The sequence below is a fragment of the Microtus oregoni genome, unplaced genomic scaffold (genome assembly GCF_018167655.1).
Source record: "Microtus oregoni isolate MIOR12 unplaced genomic scaffold, Mior012 000013F_ref0000133, whole genome shotgun sequence".
NCBI lineage: Eukaryota > Metazoa > Chordata > Mammalia > Rodentia > Cricetidae > Microtus > Microtus oregoni.
The window spans coordinates 33,525,306-33,550,998 of record NW_024543072.1 but is presented as its reverse complement, the minus strand read 5'-3'; the positions used below and the strand labels follow the sequence as shown (position 1 = coordinate 33,550,998).

At 36.7% G+C, this 25,693-nt stretch overlaps 1 protein-coding gene across 6 annotated transcripts in view; it reads right to left on the bottom strand.

Moving 5' to 3' along the window:
- The window catches only part of Dcaf6 (DDB1 and CUL4 associated factor 6), a 110,206-nt gene that overhangs the window by 13,829 nt on the left and 70,684 nt on the right, over positions 1-25,693 (bottom strand). For 2 of the 6 annotated variants that reach the window (XM_041662397.1, XM_041662399.1), the window contains 6 exons: positions 25,630-25,689; positions 14,248-14,365; positions 8,721-8,836; positions 7,425-7,493; positions 6,883-7,201; positions 1,216-1,257 (listed from right to left, as the gene is read on the bottom strand). In XM_041662397.1, coding sequence (XP_041518331.1) covers positions 1,216-1,257; positions 6,883-7,201; positions 7,425-7,493; positions 8,721-8,836; positions 14,248-14,365; positions 25,630-25,689 — 724 coding nt within the window. The remainder of the gene's footprint in view (positions 1-1,215; positions 1,258-6,882; positions 7,202-7,424; positions 7,494-8,720; positions 8,837-14,247; positions 14,366-25,629; positions 25,690-25,693) is intronic. The other 4 variants (XM_041662398.1, XM_041662402.1, XM_041662400.1 and 1 more) reach the window with 3 other exon arrangements.

Genomic DNA, 25,693 nt, shown 5'->3' with positions numbered 1-25,693 from the left:
TAGTTTTAGTCTCGGTAAGACTCAATTAAAGCAACACGTTACTTTTTAGTTGTAATCTTCATTTTAAAAGCAGAAACTAGCTTTGAGTACAGGTATATAAGGTTTAGTAAGTTAAAAACATCAAAAAGCCTTGAAATAAATTCCATTTTGGTGTCATTAAATTAAAAAGTGACAGTCAGTAGTTGAATCATTTGCAAAATTACTGACTTCAAATATGCTTTAATGTCAAAACTGCCTCCAAACACCAGCATAAAAACAAAAACGAGGGTCTGTTATGTTGCTTAGCTGGTGACCTGCACTGGATCTCCTGGCCCCTCATAAAGGTGGAGGCGAAAAAAGGGGACTCCACAAAGTTGTTCTCAGCTGCCACGCTCACAATGCAGACCATATGCGCCCTCAACTATACATATAATAATAGAAATAAAACTTGTTTTAAAAAGCAAAACTGAACTCAAATTTACTGGGGATAGTCTTGATGAGGAATTACTATAGATTTATGTTAATTTTTGGCTTACCTTATTATTTCTGTATTCCATATTGTTACTAAATATTTTATGTACTACTTTGTTTTAGAAACTGATAAGGTCAGAAAAACATGCCACTTCTTAGTTTGGCTACTTTTTACAGTAAGCCAGGCATGGGTAGACGACCGATAGAATATGGGGCTCACTTCAACATTCTACTAAAAAATGTGTGCTGCTGCAGCTTTTCAATTAGGGACGTATTTATGGGTTCTGTATCAACTTGGACTGTGATATTCTTAAATTATTCAGCTACTTATAAAAAGATGGCATTGAAAAATCAGAATCTTAAAACATAGCACAGAGTTAGACTTGAAGAAAAAGAACATATGAATGACAAAAACTTCTAATTATTATGCCAATCAAGTTTTAAAGAAAACATAAGTTGCATTCTTCAACCAACTTCAAAGCAAGTAACTGGTATTTGGGACCCCATCAGACAACAGTTACGTGTTGCCACACGGAGGGAATGCAGTCACATCTGCACACAGGACATCTTTTCATTCTACTCCCATGCAGTACATGCAGAACAGTACGGTCTGTGAAAAGCAACCTGTTGACAATGCTTAGCACTTAGGAGATTAGTAAGGTCAAAGGAGGTTATTAACTGTTAATAGGTAAGGTGGTTAGCTGTGAAAAGAGAGGACCTGGTAAATCCACCATAAAGAAGAAATGAAGGAGCACTCTGAATTACCTCATTATTCTATCACCTACTGCTGTTCCTCTGATATTAAATCTAGTGAAGGGAACATAATAACTAATGTCACTTATGAAGATTTAAAAACCAAATATGTAAAGCATTATAGTCACCACTTTTGTCATCAATCATCTCAATATAAAGGATTTTGTTCCCCTCTGTGATCGTCCCTGAAGTGACGAATGTGCAGGAAGAAATCAAGGAAACAGATATACTCACTGAATAAGATCAGAAGGAAGACTGCAGTGAATCTCTTTTCCTTCCCAGTAAGTCAGTCCTAATCCTGCCACAATGTTGGGCAGGACTGACTTTGAACATCTCCAGTTGCAGAACCTCAGGGCTGAACTACACTTTGGAAAATAAGCCATGAAGCTGACTCTGAACCACAAAACAGGAACAAGCAAATGGTGTACCAGGGCTTTTAACTCCCTAGGAACCCTAGGTTTTCTCTTTGATGATTTTGTCTGCAATTTTCTTTAATAAAGCAAGTGGAATCATTAAATAAATCAGAAATAATGAGTGAAGAAATGCTGGTATGCCAGCATCTCTTTTTATAGTATGAAGAATTCTGGCTCCACAGAGTCTGGAAAGACTGGATGGACCAAAATTTCTCTGCAAATGATATATACTTTAGAAATAATGGCACGGTAGAAGGCAAGAGGGGAGGAAGGGAAGAGAGTGGAGAAAAATGTATAGCTCAATAAAAACAATAAAAAGGTAAAAATAATTAATGGAGCAATATGGGCTGAATACTTTAAATCATTAGGAAGAACTCATTAGAACTATAACAATTTAGCTATTCAGTGTACTAAGTAAGGGCTTCACAAAGTCTTATTTGCTTGTCTTTTTCAGAGTAATTTTGTTTTCTTCTTTGATTTATCAAGAAAAAAAAAGTCATCATTCCATTTACTCCATGATGAAGCTGGCGCTGTAAGAGGAGCTTACAAGAAAATTACCTAAGAAAAAAGCTTGCTGGGTGTGGTGCTGCACGTCTTTAATCCCAGCACTCTGGAGGCTGGAGCAGAGTTCAAGGCCAGCCAGGGCTGCACACAATGAGATCCTGTCCTCAAAAGAAAAGAAAGAAAACCCAGGCACTTTCTCATTCCCAAGGTACATTCTGATTGTTCACAAATCCAGCATATGAAGGAATAAACATACCAATTTTACTTATTTTTAATACCACCATTAGTGAACACAATGTATTTTTACCAGTTTATTTTATATTTAATGGTTTATGCTTTTATCCTAGAAAAAGAGGACCCATTTCTTTTAAAATCTGGATCATTAAGAGATATAGCCAGGTTCTCTCTGTGACTATCTGTTATAAAGCAGGCACCAGCAAGCTGCTTTTATGTTAAATTTTGGTCAGTTATTTTTATGACCTTTCAGCTAAGGACAGTTTTCTCATTTTTAAATGGTTACATTTTAAATAGCTATAGAAGTGCCTATGTAATAGTTTCCACTTTACCTCATGGCTAGCAAAGCCTAAATTATTTATTATCTTGCCCTTTGGGAAAAAAAGTCTGAATACCTCCATTATAGAGTTCCAGCTGTTTTTACACAGACTTGCTATAGTTAGAGAAGAGCATTCACATTTAAATTACCTATGTTGCTGCTATGGCCTTTATTTTCTAAGGCATTGCCTTATCATGCTTCATTTCAGCCTCAAAATGCAAACTGGCTTAGTATTTAACAGAACTTTAAGAATTCTAATAGTCAAGTATGGTGGCCCTGCTTATAATCCCACCCTGGTGGTGGGGGCAGGAGGATCAGGAATTAAACGCCACCTTTAAATACACAGCAAGTTCAAAAATGCAAAAAGAATGCAAGCAGATGAATTATGGAAATCATTACTCTGTAGTACAAGGGCTGTTTGGTATTTTAAATTAAATATATATATCAAGGGCTTAACTATATGAAACTTTTAAGGTTTCATTTAAAAGTTTAAATTTAGAAAACAATAAAATTAAAATCAGGGCAAAATTGTGACATATACTATATAGCTTTTTGGAGAAATTTAAATAAAAATTTAACTAACTGTACATTTAACTTTTTAACTATTTAACTTTTACCATTCTTACTATGAGGACCATTTCTCTACCCTAACTAAATTAATTGACTGGGCTTTTTAAATGGCAGCAAGAAAGTGTTCTGGGGCACACTGACAGCACAGTGCACTTCTAGACTGGGCCTAGAGTGGTCAAATGGTGTCAGAGTGACTAAGATTGCATTCTGCTAGCTGGGTGTTTCACCAATGTGTAGCATGTACCTTTGCCTGTTCAGAGACAGAAAGTAGCCCAAATATTGCTACTTTTACAAGATGGGAAATGATTTGGGTTCTTACAAGTCAATTCTCTTAAAACTTGCTCCTTTTAAAATATAAGTCAATCTATTGTTTACCTCCAAATTTAGAAGCAACAAACTGGGCCTGAGGCCGCGCAAATGGTCCATCACTAAGCAGTAACAAGATGGCAGCAGCCTCAGGATGATGCAGAGGGCAGACACAGCAGGCACACTCTTTACCCTAGCTACACAGCAAGTGGAGCTAGGGAAGCTGGACACCACAGAAAGACCAGATTCCAGAGTCTTGTTTTTATCACTTACAAGCTTCTGGTAAAGAGCTAGGAGGAGAGGCTAGATGTGCCTCTTGCCTGTAATACCATTACTTCAGAGGCTAAAGCAGAAGATTACTTTGAATTCAAGGCCCCAGGACTACAAAATGAGGCAATGGAAAAGCATATCCAAATAAACAAACAAACAAATGAAAACAACACTAAACCTGGGAAAAGACAAAGCAAGTCTCGAGGGAACCGGTTATAATGTTGAAAGAGCACTACAATGGCATTAGCATCACCTCAGTTGGGTATATTCACACAGGGGACATTTTACTTAGTTTCAGATACTTAGTTTTCTCTTGCTTTGAATGGCTTGTATATTTTCTTCTGCAATAAATTTTTTAAGTTTCCTGAAGAGTAAGAATTTTATTATTTCTGTTGCTAGCCTATAAATTTATGTCCTATAAAAGCTAAGTAATATACAGGCCAAACTTAGGTCAACGAACCTGACTATACAGATTGTTAAATAATATCCGGTCTTTAAAAGTTTAATTTAAGCTCATGCATAAAGAGGAGGCAGTTCCATGCTGCTATCCATAAATACCAACCTTCTAAATATTTAACTAATCTAATTCAACATCTGAATTTTCTAGGTTAATCAAGTTATCAGGTACCAACTTCGTGGCAGATGAAACCTTTGGAAAATAAGCATTCACCTAAATATTATAAAAATGGTGATGTTTTAGAAATCAGCAGTTTGATTTTCGACTTGTGCTATGCTTGGTAACTTTACCTGTATACATTAAGTAGTAATGACCTTGTAAGGAATAGAGCAAAGTTTTCTTTGCATGTGTGTATGTATCCTGAGCCAGAGGATTGTGCAACGTGCCTGTAACCTTGGCATTTGGACTGAGAGATCAAGGTCAGCTTGAGTTACAGAGCCAGCTAGGGCTAATAGTAACATTCTATTTCAAAACAAAACAATGATCAATCAAAAACCATGGGAGGTTGATAATTAACAGGTGGAAGGTATTTTATTAATCTTATTTATTTATTTATTTATTTATTTATTAAAGATTTCTGTCTCTTCCCCGCCACCGCCTCCCACTTCCCTCCTCCTCCCCAAACAATAAAGTCCCCCTCCCTTGTCAGCCCAAAGAGCAATCAGGGTTCCCTGCCCTGTGGGAAGTCCAAGGAGACAGAGACAGAGACCCACATTGGAGCACCGGACAGAAATCTCATTTTATTAATCTCTAAGTAGGAATATAAGGAAAGATTATTTGAAAAGTGCCCTAGCAAAGTAAACATTTTTCAGAGCTGACGGAAGGAACATCTCTTTCCACGGTTAGCAGAGGCAGTTTCACTGAGCCAATCTTACTGCAATTGTTTTTCAGGATTAGGTAGTCTTACACAGAAAATACATTGGTTGCTAATGACATTATCAGTATTTTCAATGTGAGCCAGGTCCTGCGATTGACTCATTTTCATAACCCCACTTGAGATATAAAGGAAACCAAGCCTTTGAATCAGTAAGTACCGTATATGGGAAAACATTGTTAGGAGGGGTGGATTCAAACCCAAGTAATGATGTTCTTAACAACTTGACAGCATTGTTACTGTTTTGTTTTTGATATTTAAATGTATTTCATTCTTTATCCGAGGTTACTTCGTAATGCTTTATGTAGTTAAAAGCTGGTCTTAAACGCAAACAAATTCTTCTGCCTCGGCCTTCCAAGTACTCAGATTGCAGGTATGAGCTACCATGCCTGGCTAGATTGTAAGTTTTAATGGTATACTAATCTTCTCATTATACATGTATAATATATAATCTTGTTAATTATGTCAAAAATGTAAACTGATTGTTTGATAAAAGTCTGTTCAACACATAAGTATTTAAAATGGTCCAAACAGAACTTCATTCCTGTGTGAATTGGGACTTCAACGATAAAACTGGATTTTCTGGAACAATGAGGTAACAGAGTACTAATCATACAGGTAGTTTCCCATATATATATGGGATACAACACACTATCCTTCCTTGGGTACCAAAGAATGAACATGGGCCTCCCACATGCTAGCAAGTGAGTGCAGTTCCCACCTCTTTCCTTTGACTTCTTATTTTGTGACAGCCTCACTAAGCTTCGTAGACAGACCTAGAACTTGTGATCCTCTTGTTGCAAACTCCCAAGTAGCTGTGATTACAGGCCTGCATCACCAGGCCTAGTGATTTTAAAAGATATTAAAAGTTATTTTACCTCTAAAAATAAAATGCTTCCTCCTGTTCATATAATCAAAGAATGGAAAAAATCATACAAATATAATAACAATTCAATTCTCTAGTATTGCTACAATATTTATTACCCATTGTACTTTTTCATTTTCCTAATTGAGTTATTACATTGTTAGAAAACAGAAAAACATAGTATTCCTCAAAAGAGAACACTCATACTACCAGAGAGAACAAAAAAGAAAAAAAAGTAACATTAAAATAAAAACAGGTGGAGAATCTCTGAGAGTTCAAGGCTAGCCTGAAGGCCAGCCTGATCTATAGAGTGAGTTCCAGGACAGAAAATGCAAAAACCAAACAAACAAACAAAAATAAAATAAAAAACAGGCTTAGTAGTGCATACCTTTAATCCCAGCACTTGGGAGGCAGAGGCAAATGAATCTCTGTGAGTTCGAGGTCAGCCTGGTCTACAGACCAACTTCCAGGCCAGTCAGGGCTACCCAGTGCAACTCCCATTTCAATAAACAAACAAACAAAACCCAAGAGTCATAATCTCTACAGGACAATCTGACACCACTAAATGTCCCCTCAAGCTCATAATCATCCTGGCAGTCATTCTCAACATCCCCTCTCTTGATCCACACACTGAGGCATAAGCCTCAGTGGCAGAAGACACTGAGCACAGACACTTTCTGTTCACTTCTTCATACAGTTTGCTCAAAGAATATGTAGAATCATTTGCAGTTTTAAAATTCTATGTGTCATATATGATTGTGACAGCTCTTGAAACAACTGTAAAAATGAAGAGCCTCTCATTTGGCTTCAAGCAAGCTCTTGTGAATTACATATTTTATATTCTATGCTAATTAAAAACACACCAACCTATCACCAGGTCCTGCTCGATATCTTGCACCGGGGATCAGGACTGGGTCATCATCACTGTCATCTGTGTCCTGGAGAGCAGAGTCCCTGGTTGATGTGTCTTCGTGAGCTAAAGGCTCGATGGCTTCTGTTTGAGATGGGAGCTCAGGATTGGTGCTAGGCTGACTGGTAGCACTCTCGGTGCCAGTCTGCTCAGAAGCCTCCTTGCCTGTTTCAGACAAAGTAACTTCTGGAACCCTACACGGGCTGTCAGGAGTTGGGTCATTCCTTTCTCCCGAATTAGGATCCAATGGCTCAGCTGGGAGGTTAGTAGATTGTGCTGTCAGAGAACAAAGTCGTGTATAAGTTAGTCATGTGTTTATCATTACATACTTAACATAGGAACTGACATGTTCTAATATTAAGTCTGATTCCCTTAAAAGACAGGAAAATGGCACAGCTATCGTTTGGAAATGACCTTTTCCTCTGGAGAGATTTATACAGATTAACACTGTTTAGGTTTGTCTATGAGCCAGTTTCCTAAAGACAGAGAGACAACTCACCTATATCTATTTGGTTTTGAGTGAGGTTTTCTGAAAATGTTCCTTTCTCTGATAGTTCTTTAGGAACTCCTAGAGTTAAACAAAATTATCATTAAATCTAGTTTTTAAAGAAAAATAAACATAACATCCCACATTCCTTTAAATAAATGGCTCTTAATTCTGTCTGGGTGATAGAAACCTTTAACATTCAAATAAATCTCATCATCATTAAATATAGCTTTTAAGAGAAAAATAAATATAACCATAACATCCCACATTCCTTTAAATAAATGGCTCTTAATTCTGTCTGGGTGATAGAAACCTTTAACATCCAAATAAATCTCATCATCATTAAATATAGCTTTTAAGAGAAAAATAAATATAACCATAACATCCCACATTCCTTTAAATAAATGGCTCTTAATTCTGTCTAGGTGATAGAAACTTTTAACATTCAAATAAAATCTCATCATCATTAAATCTAGGTTTAAAGAGAAAAATAAATATAACTATAACATCCCACATTCCTTTAAATAAATGGCTCTTAATTCTGTCTAGGTGATAGAAACTTTTAACATTCAAATAAAATCTCATCATCATTAAATCTAGGTTTAAAGAGAAAAATAAATATAACCATAACATCCCACATTCCTTTAAATAAATGGCTTTGAATTCTGTCTGGGTGACAGAAACCTTTAACATTCAAATAAAATCTCACCCCAGAGCCCGACAAAATGGTTCAGAGGGTAAAGACACTTGCTAAATGTAAGCCTGGAAACCCGAACTTGATCACTAGAACCCAAGCTAAGGTGGAAGGAGGGAGCAGACTTCACAAAGCTGTCCTCTGACCTCCACAGGCATTTCCCCACACAATACATTTTAAAAGTAAAACATGAGGGCTGATGAGAACCCAAGGACAATGGCACGGGGTTTTGAACCTACGTAATGTGCTGGCTTTGTGGGAGCCTAGCCAGTTTGGATGTTCACCTTCCTAGAAATGCACGGAGGGGGGAGGACCTAGGACTTACCACAGGGCAGGGAAATCTGACTGCTCTTTGGGCTGGAGAGGGAGGGGGAGAGGAGTGGGGGGAGGGGGAGAAGGGTGGGAGGAGGGGGAGGGAAATGGGAGGCTGGGAGGAAGAGGAAAATTTTTTTTTTCTTTTCTCAATAAAAAAAAAGTTAAAAAAAAAAGTAAAACAAAATCTCACTCTACAGAGAACAAACAAAAATGAACCATTGTTGGGGAGTAGAAAAGAAAAGGTGGCTATTCAGCACCGAGGTTTCTGCTTAGAGAAAAAAAAAAAAAAAAAAGCTAACCTGTTTCACTGTCTCCTTCAGGGGCTTGCGTAGAACTCTGTGGGACCGAGGGTTCCTCCTGACCCTCAGATTTGCAATGGTTCCCATTTCCTCTGGAACTTGAGGCTGTACTGCTCCTGTATTACAAGAAGATACATGATTCTACCAAAAGTTAACAAAAGAATTTTGATTTAACTTTATATTTTACAACTTAAAAGCATATTATAAAATTCAGAACATAAGTACTTGAAAATTCATTTAAAAAAAAAAAGAAATCATGATGGTTTCCAGCACACATCATCTTAGAAAGATTTTAAAATGAGGGCACTTTAATTCACTATTTTGATGTTTCTTGTCTGCTACACATTTCTACATGCCCCTTAATGTGTGTGTATGTGCATGTGTGTAGAATCAAACATAGGACTTCATACATACTAATATGTCACACCTTCAGTCCCAGTTTCCACTGAATTTTAAGTGAATTATGTTTCCCTTTCTATCTACAGAATTAATGATTTTATAGAATTTAATCATACCCCCCCTCTTATACTCTAATGTTGCATATGTTTAAAAATTGAGATGACTGGAAGCCCCCAGTGAAACATTGTCAGTCCTGGTGTGTGTGTGTGTGTGTGTGTGTGTGTGTGTGTGTTTACAGAGCATTACAGTTTTGAAAAAGAGATTATATTTTCTATTTCAGTTTTAATACCCATCTGATGATGGCCATAGTCCCATTAGCATTTCTGGCTATAGCAATAAAATAAAAAATAATTTTTAGTATGTATTCCGTAAGAAATCATGCATATGTATAAGGGGGAGGGTTGATAAGGAAAGAGGAAGATGTATGACATCTGTATAACAAACAATCTGAGGTTAAAAAAAAAATCAAATTTAGAGCTGGTGAGATGGCTCAGTGGATGAGGTGCTTGTTGTCAATTCTGATGCCCGGAGTTTGATGGCTGGAACCCACTTGAGTGAAGACACCCCCAGGTGTCTTCAGGCTTCCATGTCTGTGCCATAATGGACACCCACACATCTATACACATGCAGAAAACAAACAAATGTAAAAAGGCAAATTACTAGGGACTTTTGCCAAAGATTTTGCAAAATTCCTTTTAAGCAAATTACAAAAGTCAATTTCATCTTTTTTAAAATATGATATTATTTTAAAGAATAATATGTACCTACATGGATATTTTTGCAGAAAAAAAAGTCAAAAGGATTGTGAACCAGCCTAAGTGTTGTCACAATAGGATCATTTCAGTTAAATATTTTATGCTGTTTCTTTTTTCTTTAAAGAACATGTATCTTTTTCTTTCTTCCTTCTTACTTTTAATATATGGTTATTTTGCCGGCATGTATGTCTATGTACCTACCACATGGGTGTCTGGTTTGTGAAGCAACCAGAAGAGTGCATCTGATCCTTTGGATATGGAGTTACAGATTTTTGTGAGCCACCAAATGAGTGCTAAGAACCAAACCCAGGTCCTCTGGAAAAACAGCAAATGTCCTCGACTGATGAGCTGTCTTTCAAGCCCCTGAGAATGTCTTTCTAACCAGGAGAGAATGCAAAGCCACTGTGGTTATGCTACAGTTTTTTTCCCTCACTGAGAAAGCTATAAAAACAATGCTAGAGTACAATAGTTATGACGATTAAAGTATTATGGTGCTAACTTAGGAAAAGATCCACTAATGGAAAAGTTACTCTACTCAAGTAAGCACACTCAGCAGAGTGACTACGGTATTCTAGACCACAGTGAAATGAGAAGCCTACACAACAAACGGCACTGGGACAAAGGGACATTATGTGGAGAGCCAATGCTATAACTCAGCATCACACTTGCTAGAAAAAAAAATTCCAGAATTAATAAGTAGGTATTTTTACTATAAAACTAGACAAAACACAAAAGTAAGATGAGAGAAGGTTTTCCCTAACTCTAGGAAGAACAGGCTTTTTAAAGCATGAAGATCACAGGCAGAAACTGTAAATCCTATGAATAAACTGGAAAACAAACACCGAACCTGGGAAACAAGGTGACAAGGTGTAAAACAAATGCGGTCACCCCCACCTGCTTCTACCATGGCTCTCACAGGCCAACAAGAAAGGCTGGCGAGCACACCAAGGGGGGTCTTATCATATGCAAGATGTGCTAAGGTTAAGGTACTTTCTCTACAAAAATCCTGCTAAATCTTTACAACAAACCTTAGAAATAGGTTGTTGTGTTTTTTTTTTTAAATGCCCATTTCCATTTTAGAAAACGGATTTAGAGAGATTCCTCAGGCTGTCAAGTTGCAGTGTACTCGACTCCCTCACTGTCTTTAAAGAAACTAAAAACAAAAAGCAACACACATACTAAAATAAAGGAAATATGCATAGTTTATAATGTTCCGCCTTATTCTCAACAATATAAGCTGAATATTTTAAAAAATAAAAATGGTAGTATTTGATGAACTAATAAATGACAATATATGGTAATTTTTAAGTGAAATTAGCATTCAAGAAAAAAGAGAATCAAACTTAGAATTGTCTGAAGACATTCTTCCTAAGACGGCAGTCTTGTATAGAAAGGTGAGAGTAGAAAAAATAGGGAGCAAATAATAAATATGAGAACCTCGTGTTAAATTTTATATCATGGAACAGAGCCCAGACATCATGCTTTAAATGCTATGGTAAAACACTTGGGGTCATCAAGAAACTCCACTGACTTAATCTTCAAGCACACACCTACAATTGGATTCTTGACAACCTCTGCTGCTCCCATTCTGGACAGCCCATAGCTAATGTTTACTCTGCTTATGGCCAGAGTCTTTTTAACAGGCACTGGCTTCCACTATGGTACAATATGAACACAAGAACCAAAAATATCTTTTATGTTTTTAAACACCCTCCTCATTTTCCTGGCTGACCTTATCTGTTTCTCCTTTGTCTCTCCTCTGTTCGCTCCACTTCACACACACAAACTTGCGAAAAGATCCCTGAACACCCAGACCTGACTTGCTCAAATGTTGGGCAGGATGTCTCTCTGCCTCAGACGTCCTTCCCCTACATGCAGGCTCTCTTCTCACTGATGACTGACCTTCCCTAGGTTTCCCGATGGTCCTTACCTGCTCTATTTTCTTCCCCAGAATTTAGTACCTTCCAAATGCTACACTGTATACTTATTTAGTGTACTTATTGTCCGCTTCCTCCACCTAGAATGTAAGTTCCAGAGGGCACACATTTTTTTAAAAAACTATTTTTTTATGCATTTCCAATGTCTAGAACCACCCTTGGCACACAAAGGTATCCAACAACATTTGAAATCCTATTTAATCATGTTTTGTTGCAAAATACATTCAAACATACACATATGGAGGTCAGTGAACTGAATAAATTAACATATAACCATATATTAACCAATCATACAACATAAAATATATGTTAATATATTAACATGTGATATATAATTTGCACATAATATACCTTATATTAGTATAACAGTATATGATGTATTTGTATAAATTTAATATATTAACATGACTTAATATATTAATATATTAGTCATAATTACATGTTATTATAAATAATTGATATAAATACTATATAATGCTTTATGTAATTATTCTAGCACATAATTATATATTTAGAAATACCCTATTATCACCAAACATTTATAAATTGCAAATTAAACAAAGTTAAATAAAAATATTTGGATAATGCTCAACCAAAAGGCCTCTAGACAGTGAGAAAAAATAAAATGTTTACATAAATTGGTTTTTTAAATGTACATGATCACCTACATTAAAGTATTTTAGTCTTGGGCTGGAGAGATGGCTCAGCGGTTAAGAGCATTGCCTGCTCTTCCAAAGGTCCTGAGTTCAATTCCCAGCAACCACATGGTGGCTCACAACCATCTGTAATGAGGTCTGGTGCCCTCTTCTGGCTTTCAGGCACACACGCAGGAAGAATATTGTATACATAATAAATAAATAAATAATTAAAAAAATATTTTAGTCTTTGTTCTCTCTCTATGTGTGTGTGTGTGTATGTATGCATATATATACATGACTTTTGTTTGGCATTTTAGAACATAGTTTTCATTATGCTGAGTATACCCCATTCTGCATTTGTTAAACTTAACTTTATAGCAAGCATCATTAACTATAACTAAACATTATTTTCCTTTAGTTACTTGTACTAATTGTTATTTTACTAGTCCATCTAGTTGGGATGTTCTAGATTACTTATTTATTCTCTTTTAATTGAAAAATGAATTTATCATTTTTAGCCCATTGAGGGAAAAGTCCTTCTTTTTCAAACTCTTTCTACTTTCATCATTATATCTTTGAGACGTATTTCCAGAGATAACTATATTTAGATCAAAAGATACTGCCGGGCGATGGTGGCGCATGCCTTTAATCCCAGCACTCGGGAGGCAGAGGCAGGCGGATCTCTGTGAGTTCGAGACCAGCCTGGTCTACAGAGCTAGTTCCAAGACAGGCTCCACAGACACAGAGAAACCCTGTCTCGAAAAACCAAAAAAAAAAAAAAGATACTGCCAATTTATTTTTAAAGGGCTTTCTCTTTTTATATTTTAGTAAGTTTATGAACAATAAATTTATACTCAGCTAAAGCAATATATGAACAAAATCAGAAATGTCATTACAGACAACATGTATAGCATTAGATGAGTATAAAAGTTCAACTTTTCTAATAATAAATTAAATAACAAGTAAAATTATTTAAAAATCATGATTAAAAATATATTAAACAGAAGAATAAAATATGTTTGTTCATAAACTTACTAAAATATAAAAAGACCTCATTACAGATGGTTGTGAGCCACCATGTGGTTGCTGGGAATTGAACTCAGGACCTTTGGAAGAGCAAGCAATGCTCTTAACCGCTGAGCCATCTCTCCAGCCCAAGACTAAAATACTTTAATGTAGGTGATTATATTATTATTTGTGTTTTTTATCAGAACAAACATCCCAGGATTACAAATACAATTAGCTACATTTTTAGAAATGTAAATTCTTGGGCCTGGCTTCACACCCAATCAGCAAGTGGGATTTATAGACGTGTAGGTATTTTTGAGTTAGATTCATTTTGTTTTGTGTGCACATAGGTGTGTTCTGTGTGTATGTGTGTGACACGCACACGTGCTAGAAGAAGAGGTTAGGAGTCTTCCTCTGTCACGATCTAGCTACTGGCTTGAACTGAACAGGAAGCTCCTTGGTGAGCTCAAGGGATCGCCAGTCTCTGCCTCCCAGTGCTAGGGTTACAGGCATATACAAGCATGTGCAGCCGTGCTCAGCTTTTTACATGGCTGCTAGGGGCTCCAACTCATGTCCTCATGCTTGCACAAAGGCTCTGATCCACTGAGAATGAGCTCTCTCTGCAGAGTGCTATTCTGTGTATTTACAAGTTCTTCAAGGAATTTAAGGCAGACTACGGTTTCACAACCAATACAGTATAGCAAAAACAAAACATAAAGTACAGAAAAAGCAGATCTAGTATAATTCTACAAAAACAGCTAAGAACATCTTCACAAAAATGTTAACTTACCATTCATCTGTAAAGTTCAGCTTTATTGTGCTTGTAGTTGTTCCTTCTGTGCTGTAGTGCAAACTTAAAACTGGTTCACCTGTCCCTGGCTTGGGGCTCAGCCTTTCATTATTGTTATCTGAAAATTGTGTTTAAAACATTTGAAAAAGTCTCTGAAACCAGTAAAAAAAATATGACATTTCCTAAAATTTAAAAGAACTTAAGTTAGGTTGTTCTTGTCATAATTTTTATTCATGTTAGGTTCTCCTTTAAACTTTAAAGCAACATTATTAATTTCTAGCATGGTATACATGGCTCCCTCAGATTTAGAGGGAAATCAAATACACTGAAAACCATACCGTTTCATTAAGGAATCAAAAGCTATTAACATGCAATGACATACATAATAAACTGGTACCTTATTTAAAAATACCAATGATTTACTTTTTAGTTGCTTGAACACCAGAAGGATTAGCAGCGGCTGGAGTGTAAGAAAGACGAAAGGGCTCAAGGCTCTGCACAGAGCTGCTCAGGCAGAAGCTGCTGAGTTCTTGGCAAGGCTATACTTTGACATTTTCTAAAACTGCTTCAATATTTTATGATAAATTCAGCTTTTATTCTTAACTGATCTTGCAAAGAAGTTATTTCTTAGTAATGGACTATAATTTCACCTTAAAATTTATAGGGTATTCTACAGTATATAATGTCTTTTTCAAAATAGCAAATAAAGGTGGGCATGGTGCTCACACCTGTAATCCCAGCACTTAGGAGGCAAAGACAGGAGGGCTTCCAAGATTTCAGGGCCAGCCTGTGTTCTACAGTTAAAAACAGGCCAGCTGGCCTACAGAATGAGACCGTCTTTCAAAAAGAAAAACTTCATATTTGGCTGGGCATGGCTGCATACATCTGTAAGTCCAGCATTCAAGAGACAAAGACAAGTGAATTGCTCTAAATTTGAGCTCAACCTGGTACATACAGTGAGTCCTAAGCCTGCCAAGGCTATTTAGTAAGATCCTGTCCTTAAATTAATCAATTAATCAATCAAACATAATGGCAAATCAAAGCCACAGAAACTGTAGAGACTATTCACAGCCCTTTCCCCAAAGAGTGAAAGGATAACCAAGGACAAAATCCAACAGAACTTAAAAACTTCCCATTTGATGGTCATGAACAGCTTGTGGAAACATGAGAATACACAGGGAATAAACACAGGATGCACGGGCCCATGCAGGGTCTTAACTTGAAGAACATACCTTCTTCTCTTTACTTTTGAAGATACTGGAGCACTTACTGAAAGAACCTCACAGAACCTCTGGTCTAGCTTATAACCAGGAAACATAACAGCATTTCAATTAACTACTGGAGCAGAAAGGAGAGAGCATGCCCCAAGAGACAAGTGACCGAAAAAGCTCAATGCTTACACTTCATTTTAAGTTCTTTTTTTTTTAATTTATTTATTTATTAAGGATTTCTGCCTCCTCCCCGCAACCGCTTCCCATTTCCCTCCCCCTCCCCCGATCAAGTCCCCCTCCCTCATCTGCTCGAAGAGCGATCAGGGTTCCCTGACCTGTGGGAAGCCCAAGGACCGCCCACCTCTATACAGGTCTCTTAAGGTGAGCATCCAAACTGCCTAGGCTCCCCCAAAGCCAGTACGTGCAGTAGGATCAAAAACCCATTGCCATTGTTCTTGAGTTCTCAGTATTCCTCATTGTCCGCTATGTTCAGCTAGTCCGGATTTATCCCATGTTGTGAGAAATTTTGACTTACATGATTAATTCTTATTTTTAAATAAAAGTGTAAAGACAAAGCTGGCGTCCAAAATTATAAAAATCACATTAGTTCTATTCTATTTTTTGGACTCCATCTTTAATATAAACAGCTACTAGGAATGAACTAATAATCCATAATAATGTACTCCCCCCCCCCCCCCTCTTTCATCAGTGTCTCACCTTGGAGCCTTGGTTAGCTGAGAATTCACTCTGCATACCAGACTGGAGCTGAACTCACAGAGATCAGCCTTCCTCTGCCTCCCAAGTGCTGGGACTAAAGGTGCGCACCACCAAAGCAGGCCTATAACAATGTCAGCACCTCAGTACTGTACAAGGGTCTTAGAGGAGACATTTTACAGAACAGCATTCCAGTAAAACCACAGAACTTTACCCTGGAAAATATCAAGAATGAGATTTACATCTGTCTAGTCTTTTACACTTGGGTATATTTATAGTTGTTAGTCATTTGTCCAGACAAATGACTTTGTCCTTTAGTTATGCAATTGAGATTTTCATCCCATTGATAATAAAGACACTATTGTTTTAAGGTTGCTGTAACTAAGACTAAAGCCTGGGGTGATCAAGAACACAGGCAGAGCTAGATCTGGTGTTCTTAGAACATTTTATAAAATATGTTGCTATTTATTTTTCCTCTAAGGTAAGGAAGGAATAAAGGGTATGGTGGCACACGTCATTAAACCCATGCCAGGGAGGCAGAGGCAGGTGGATCTGAGTTCAAGGTCAGCCTGGTCTACATTGCAAGTTCCAGACCAGCCAAGGCTACCTAGTGAGACCCTGTCCTGAGGGAAACGGGGAAAGGGTATGTTTATGAGCAAGTGTACTGCTCTCCTAGAGGACCTGAGTTCAATTCCCAGAACCCATGTAGGATGGCTCATAACTTCCTGTAACTCTAGCTCTATGGGATCTAACACCCTCTTCTGGGCTTCATGGGAAACCCCCTAACCCCTCTCCTACAAGAAAAAAAAAACCCAACAAAATACTTTTTGAAGAAAATGAAAAAGACAGTTACATATTTCATATACTATTACTACAGGAATGTAGTGAACAAAAGCAAGGAGGAGAGGGAACAGTGCAGAAATATTTCATTAACATTTATATACCAGCCTGCCAAACTCTCCCCAGCAAGAAGCCTCCAGACAACCAAAACCAGTCACAATTTCTTTCCTAGAGTCATCTACTACAAAATTATTCAAGCACAGTCATAAAATGGGACAATATTCATACAATCATAAAATTAGAATAGCTGATTGACACTTTCCCTTTCAACTCTTAAGGAACTCATCAGCCTTGGCTAAACCTGACCAATCGCTGTATAAATGGAATGGACTCTTTTATTAGGTACTCAAACTTCAGATTCCTGAGTTGAACGATTTCCATATAGCTGCACATAAATTGTGTCTTTGGTAGAAACACTACACGATACAGAATTTGACTTCTTCAAACGAAGTTCTAGTGTGCGTTAATAACCAAGGATTAGCATTTGTTTCTAACTCTCCTCATTCCACTCTTCTTGGGTTATGCTGCTTTGCATGACTATACACAACTTATTAAGATGGGTTTTCTGAGAATGGATGTGACTGGGGACTGGAGGAATGTCTAAGAGGATAAGAATACTGGCTGCTCTTACAGAGGACCTGCATTTAATTCTCAGCACCAACATGGAAATTCACAACCATCTGTAACTCCAGTTCCAGAGAATCCTTGACTCCCTTGGCCTCCATGGGCACTAGGCACACGCATGGCACACAGACATACATGCAGACAAAACACACATGCACATAATATACAATAATAAAATATTGTAAATGATATAATTCACTGTGTGTGATAAAAATGCATATTTTAAGCTAAAATTTTCTATGAAAAATACTTCAAAGACCTACAAACTAATGATTTGTTTTTATACCATTTAAAGGATATTTATAAGCATTTAGATTTCTTCTACCTTGTTTAGTTGTTTTAAATAGGAACAGCAAACACATTCTAAAAACTATTTCAAAACTCATTACCTAATATACACATTTTCTTTAATACTTCCCACAATACAGTTTTTTGTCTTTACTGTCAGATATGGAAGAACACAGTATTCATAACCATACATGGCAGAGCCTGGCTGCTTAATCATATTCCTAACATTCGCTAGCTGTGCGCAGTTTCCTAACTTTCCTTTGCTGTAGTTTCATCATCTGGAGAAAAAAGGTAAGTATACCTACTCCATAAGGATGCAGTGAGGACTAAGGAAACTAAGATAACGGTTCAAAGCAACATTTGGAACAAAAAGTGTGATATGAAGTGTTTAGGCTGTTGCTATTATTATTATTATTATTATTATTATATTAATTCAATATTATTAATTCAGTGTTGCAATCACAGAGTATTAACTCTAACTAAATATCTATCTACCTGCCTACCTACCTATCCATCCTAACCCATATAAACAGATTATGGCTCAACTATTTTACTTGTTTTTATATGTGTCTTGAAGTCTTGATTCCTATAACAGAAGATAACAATGATAATATCCTCATTACATTATGAAAATATAGGAGGTGACAGAAGTGAAATTCCTTCTTTCCTTTCTTCTTTTCATCTCTCTCTCTCTCCCTCCTTCCTTCCTTCCCTCCCTTTCTCTTTCTCCTCTCTCCCCTTCCAAGTTCTCTTTATGTAATCCTGGCTGTCTTAGAACTATGTAGAGCAGACTGTCCTGAATTCAGAGAGCCACCTTCCTCTAATTCCTGAATGCTGGACTAAAGGTATGTGCCACCACACCTGGCTCAGAAGTAAGTAAAATTCTTAACATACTGCTGATCACATATAGACTTAGCAGATGTCAACTATTATCAGAGACAATTCTAAATTAGAAAATAACTAAGTTAGAAGCATAGAAAATGACTGATTAATAGAAGAATAAAACTAACATGAAATAAAAAAATTTCATTTCAAATAACCAACTGGTAGATGGCAAACCTAACAAAAACCCAGAATCTGGTGTGAAGTCTCATTTTATTCTCTTCCGTCCACCAAAATTTAAAACATACGACTTACAGATGTGTTCTGGGTGGTAAATACCGAACTAACATTTCTCATTAATTTAACAGGCTTCAAAAATTAGATATTTATTAAAAATAAAAAAATTCACTATGTATTTGATGGCTACCTAAAATACTACTTAAACCAGACATGACAGTGCAGTAAACCCAGCTACTGAAGAGGTAGAGGGAGAATGATCTCAAGGGTGATGTCAGCCTGCATAACTTAGACTCTGTCATAAAAAAAAGAAAAACAAAGAGAAAGGAAAGCAGGGGGCATGATGTAATTACATTATAATCTCAAAAAATAAAAAAAATCACAAATAGGAAAAATAAAGGGCAGGGATATAGCTCTTCCTTAGTGTATGCACAAGGTCCTGGTGTCAATCCTCAGTGTTGTGCAAGTATACATTAATGTAACAGTCTCATGATAATAGTAAAATTTCAATTTTGTAATAGTATACGAGTATGATGTATGATTTTAAAGCAAATATATATTTAATTAATGGCAAATCCAATTTTCCACTTCCCAATATACCACAGAAGAACTGGTAAAATTAGTTTTGCTAGGTTCTGAGTACCCACTTGTCTCCCATAAATCAGTGCTTTCACACCACAGGAAGCCCACTGAGGTAAAATTACCCTAAGTGATTTTTAGTTATCACCTTCTACCTATGATATCACTATAGTAAGTATAAGGTAATCTGATCAGTCATGACAGACTGTAGCTCATACAAAACTACTTTCTTTCACCCTCCCCCAAGCTAACTTTCATCCAGAAAGAAAACATTTAAAAAATAAAATGAAATGAAAAAACCTATTGGCTTAAATATCTGAAGAGATATTTGTAAATTTAATATAATTTTATATAATAATATAATTTTATATTATAAATAATAAATAAGAATTTTCTCTTAAGAACAATAAGCATAACAATTAGATACAGAAGTAAAAAGAAAAATTAAATTCTTATTAAATGTATCACTTTCCCAGGCATGCTACACATGCCTATAGTCTCAGGTACTCAAGAATACTTGAATTTAGTTTAGGACCAGCATGGAGAACATACTGAGTCCCAAACTCTTTAAAAAATATATTACTCAAAGGGGAGATGGTAGCACACACCTTTATTCCACATTGAAGAGGCAGAGGCAGGCAGTTCTCTGTGAGTTCAAAGGACAGCCTAGTCTACGTAGTAAGAGTTAGATGAGCAAGAGCTACATAGTGAGACCCGTCTCAAAATAAAATTATATATATATATATGATTACATATTATATATGTGTATATACATACATACCATATATGTAGATACATGTACACCCACATATAATATACACACATATATGTGCACAAATATATCTATATGTGTTTTATATACATATATACATAATATATTCACATATGGACATACATATAAATGATACATATTATACAGTATGTATCATAGATACTATTGTGGCTGCCTGTAATTAGCATAAAAGAACCACCCATATGTTTGTCTACAACTTTAAATTTTATAAATATGATGAAGTATTTCTCATATAACAATGTGTTATTTGTTTTTTTCTTATAATTTTATTTTGAAAGCATCTTAATGAAAGGAAATACTACTGAGACAAAGTCAGGAATGGGGAATACGCTCTTGTAGTCCCAGCTATCTTGGAGGCTGAAACAGGATTGTCTGAGCACAATCAGTCCAGGCAGCAAAGTCAGACCTCTGACTACATGTTTTTCTTCTTTTAAAGCTTGATACTTATGCTGTAGGATGTGCATTTATCACCATCTAGGTGATCAAGCACTTTCCATATCGCTTATTTCTCACAGTACTTCCTAGATTTCTTTATGGGGTACTTACCAAAGATAAAACGGTTACTAATAATGTTCAATTTCAATCTAACTGATTAATTTTTTGGATAATTAAATACAACACTGTCTATGCAGCAGTATAGGGAGGATCATGAATACAGAGTCCTCACCAGTGGGTTAATGTAACCTTACAGGAGTGAGTGAGTTCCTCCTCAGAGGAAGGTACTGATGGTAAGTTGTTACCAACCCAGTTTGGTTTCCTTAGCTTTCTTTAGCTTTCCCACTTGTCAGCTGTCTTCAATACACTTCTGCTTGTCCCTCCTTTCTTTGGCAATGCATGGAGCAGCACGTGACCCTAACTAAAAGCCAAGTAGATACTTTCAGAGCTGAGAGTCAAAACCCTTTCCTTATGTGTTGCTCAGTCTCTCCTCTCCCCTGCCCTCTCTATTTTCCTCCCTCCTCTGCCCTTTCACATACATAGATTCTAAAGACAAAGTCTTACTATGCAGACCTGGCTGGCCTGGAACTCACTGAGATCCACTTGTCTCTGCTTCCCAGGTACTGGGATTACAGACATATGCCACCATGGCCAGCACTTAAGTATTCCTTAATAGCAAGAGAAAACAGACTAAGATGCTTATCCCCCACCCCCAACCAAAGGATCTCGTCCATAGCTTCTTTCCCCTATCTGTTTTTCCAGAAAGCTCTGTCTTTCGGATGGTTTATTATAATCTTATCAAGATACCTAGACATAATTTTCTCATTAATTTCTGGCTAACCAGTTTCAAAGTATCTCTTATTGTTACCATTACTGTCATTATTTTGTAGTGCTGGATACATAATCTACACTCCTAGATAAGACAAGCAATCTATCCCAAGCCCAAGTTCCATTATTCTACTTCACAAAGATTTTTAAAATATACTCATTTCCCACTCCTACTGCCTTAGATTGGATTCTTCATTGTCTCTTACCTATATTATTACAATTTCTTGTATGTTCTGACACTCTTCAATCTTTATCTTCTATTTATTCATTTATAATATTGCCCAATGAACCTTCCAATATGTAAAACTGGGTATTATGCTGAGTTTTCCAAACTAAAATAATTTCCATAGCTCTGATCACTTAAAGAATTAATGATGGCACACCTTTAATCCCAGTATATGAAACAGAGGCATGTGGACTGATATCTGAATGTTCCAGGCCAGCCTGGTCTATATAGAAGGTTCCAGGCCAGCCAAGACCAAAGGAAGACCCCATATCTCATCACAACCCCCCAAAAAACCTGACCAAATATTGCTACCAATAAAAGTGGTATGACTTCACACACTGCATATATATGACAGCGAATAAAAACAACACATACAGAATATGGAGAGAAGTATATACAAAACAAGCCTCCAAACAAATACATGGCTGTAAATCTAATGAGAGCAAATAATACGCCACAAAGAGGAAAAGAGGGGCACATTGGGAAGTCAGTTTTTTAAAGAGATTGACGCTTAATGGAGAAGTTGAAATTGCTTAACAACAAAGCAGTTTGGGAATGGGAACAGTGTACGTAAGATATCTGAGAAGGAAAGGAGCTCAGAGTGTTAGCAGGCAGGCTACTTGGTAAAGAGCACAGTAAGCAAGCACCATGTTAGCAGACCGAAGGCTACTAGGCAAGACCGCAGTGATTGAGCAGAGCTTAAGAGACTGAGGAGACTTGACAAGAACACAGTGAGTGAGCAGAATGCCCAAAAGTAAGCTCAGTGAGATAAGGGCTGGTTCATATGTGGCTTACAAAGCTTGGTGTGAACTTCAGTAGTTTTCAAGGGTTATAGAAACTTCAGACGGAAAAATCATATGAGCATATATTCACTTTTTAAAGGTTCATCCTGTCTGCTAGTAAAGAATAGACTGTGGCTTGAGTAGACATGACCCAGTCGGTTACAGAGCTATTACATTAGACCAGAAGTGACAGGCTGGTACAGTTTAATCCTCAGATAACACATGTTGCCATAAGTAAGTCTTACCCATTGCTAGGCCATTTCTGCTCATAGATCTTATCACAAAACTACATTTACAATGGCCTTTAACAATGTAGTTTCTGCTAAACACAACTGATATTTGACCACTAGAGAGGCTGTATGACTACATGGCAAACTATATTACACGACCACAAATAAAGCACCTCCTAATTTCTATCTCTGGGCTAGGCACCCTCACTGAATGGCATCACCATTCACTCATGCACTGAGGCCAAATCTGTGGGAGTTAAACCTAAATCTTCCCTTTCTTATGTCCTAAAACCATATATAAAATGAAGTACCAACTAAATAGGTATAATATTTAACATAAATCTATAGAAATTATTTTATGTGGCTAACTAAACATAAATCTGGCTACAGTGTAATATGAGATGCTATAATTGTATCGTATTTTATTACTCTGTATAAAGATAAAACATGGTTAATTCTGTAATTCTCAAATTCATTTACTCTATTTTTCTTTTCCTCCCTCACACCATTTTCCACATTGTATTTTCCTTGATTTTTTTTTTTAACACAGATTTTCAATCTAACTCAAGGCAATTCTCTACATTGGTCTTCTGAGTGCTGGGATTAAAGGCAAGAACTACCACGCCTAGCTTTATTTATTTATTTTTTTTGGTTTTTTTTCGAGACAGGGTTTCTCTGTGGTTTTGGAGCCTGTCCTGGAACTAGCTCTTGTAGACCAGGCTGGTCTCGAACTCACAGAGATCCGCCTGCCTCTGCCTCCCGAGTGCTGGGATTAAAGGCGTGCGCCACCACCGCCTGGCCTAGCTTTATTTTTTAAGAAGAGGAAAGCAACAACAAAAAGAAAACAAAACATCTACTAACAATACATGCCACCAAAAGATTTAGAAATAAATTATTTAAGACTGAAAGTCAATTATTTAAGACTGAAAGTACAGAAGTTCTAATCTGGTTTTTGAATATTTTTCTAGGACAGTTAGAATTAGACCTATTTCATACCAGATACTATAGAAATATTAATATTTTCACTCAATCAACAGTGAGCCTTCATATGTACGTTACTTTTCAGCCTATCAAGTCTTACGGATTTCATGCTTATTCATAATTTTTTTTAAAAAAATTGTGAAGTCTATTAGCTACTCATTTGCCCTCTTCAACTGAGATAGCTGAAGTCAAGCTGGTGAGATGGCTCAGCAGTAATGGCTCAGCAGTGAAGATGCTTGCAGCCAAGCCTGACCTCAGTTCAATCCCTGGAACCCATTCAGGAGACAGAAAGATCTGACTCCTGAAAATTACCCCCGGATCACTACTGAGGATTGCACCATGTCATGAACCCCTGATATACATACATACTACCTGTAAATATATAAATAAATAATTTAAAGTTATTTTTTGGGGGCTTAGTATCGCTAACATTATTCTGTCACAAAGTGCTTAGAGTACTTTAGAGAATTGAGTTAACATAGTAAGTTCTTTGCCTTAATTTTCAAGAAAGTCCTAAAGTACTTCTTACAGTCTTCCTTTCTGGATCCTTCTTTTCATGTACCTCTTCTTTGTCAGAATGTTGTCCTTTTCCAATTCCTCTCTGTACTGTATCAGATCTGCTAGTAATAAAGCTTGACCAATAAACCTGTGATTACATCGAGTTCTCCTTAAGCGTTTGTTTCTTCAAAAAACTACCAGTGGAAGTGCAAGAGGTTTACCTGCTGGTGGCCCAGCGTTTTTCAGTATAACTTTGGGTTTTTAAATACATTTTTATTGATATTTATTGAGCTCTACATTTTTCTCTGCTCCCCTCCCTGCCTCTCCCATCTCCCCTTCAGTCCTCCCACAAGGTCCCCATGCTCCCAATTTACTCAGGAGATCTTGTCTTTTTCTACTTTCTATTTCCCATGTAGATTAGATCTATGTAATTCTCTCTTAGTGTCCACATTGTTGTCTAAGTTCTCTGGGATTGTGGTTTGTAGGCTGCCTTTCTTTGCTTTATGTTTAAAAAACACCTATGAGTGAGTACATGTGATAACTGTCTTTCTGTGTCTGAGTTACCTCACTCAGTGTTTTCTAGCTCCATTCATTTTCCTGCAAAATTCAAGCTCTCGTTATTTTTTTCTGCTGTGTATACTCCAAACTTTGGGTTTATAAGCATAAAAGCTTAAAATTAAAAGCATCAGAGCTGAGTGGGGTGGAAGCATGCCTGTAGTCCCAGCACTCAGGAAGAAGGCTAATCAAAACCACTGGCAGTTCAAGGCCAACCTGGGCAACATATAAGACCTTGTTTTAAAAAGCAAAACAAAACAAAACAACAGAAACAACAACAAAAAAAAATCAACCTATCTTGAGTTTCACCACCAGTTAAGTATGACACAAACCCAAGTGTCATTACCATAGCAACCTAGTAATATGAAATATTACTATGTTCAAATAACTTCTAATGAACAATGGGGCAATATGCTAATCTTAAACCACAGTTCTATATGATCTTATGATATACAGCTATAAGAAAAATTTTATCTTCTATTCATTACAAACTATTGAAGGAGAGACTTCAGAGTTGTTATAAAATGTTGAAGGCAGAAATAAGCTTACACAGAACATAATTTGTTCAAGCCATGACAGCTTTTTGTGCACAATACCACACAAGATAATTTAGTCCATAAAATACTAATGAAGACCATCATCAAAATGATATGCTAAGCAAAAGCAAGAAAGAACTTTGTTTATGCATTGCAATAAAACTATGGATGGATGGGCATAGCGCATCTCCTGTTGCACGCACCCTGTTTCTCATCAAGTGACATGGATCCGAGCTGTTTGTTAACCACAGAAGAAGGAGAATCTGA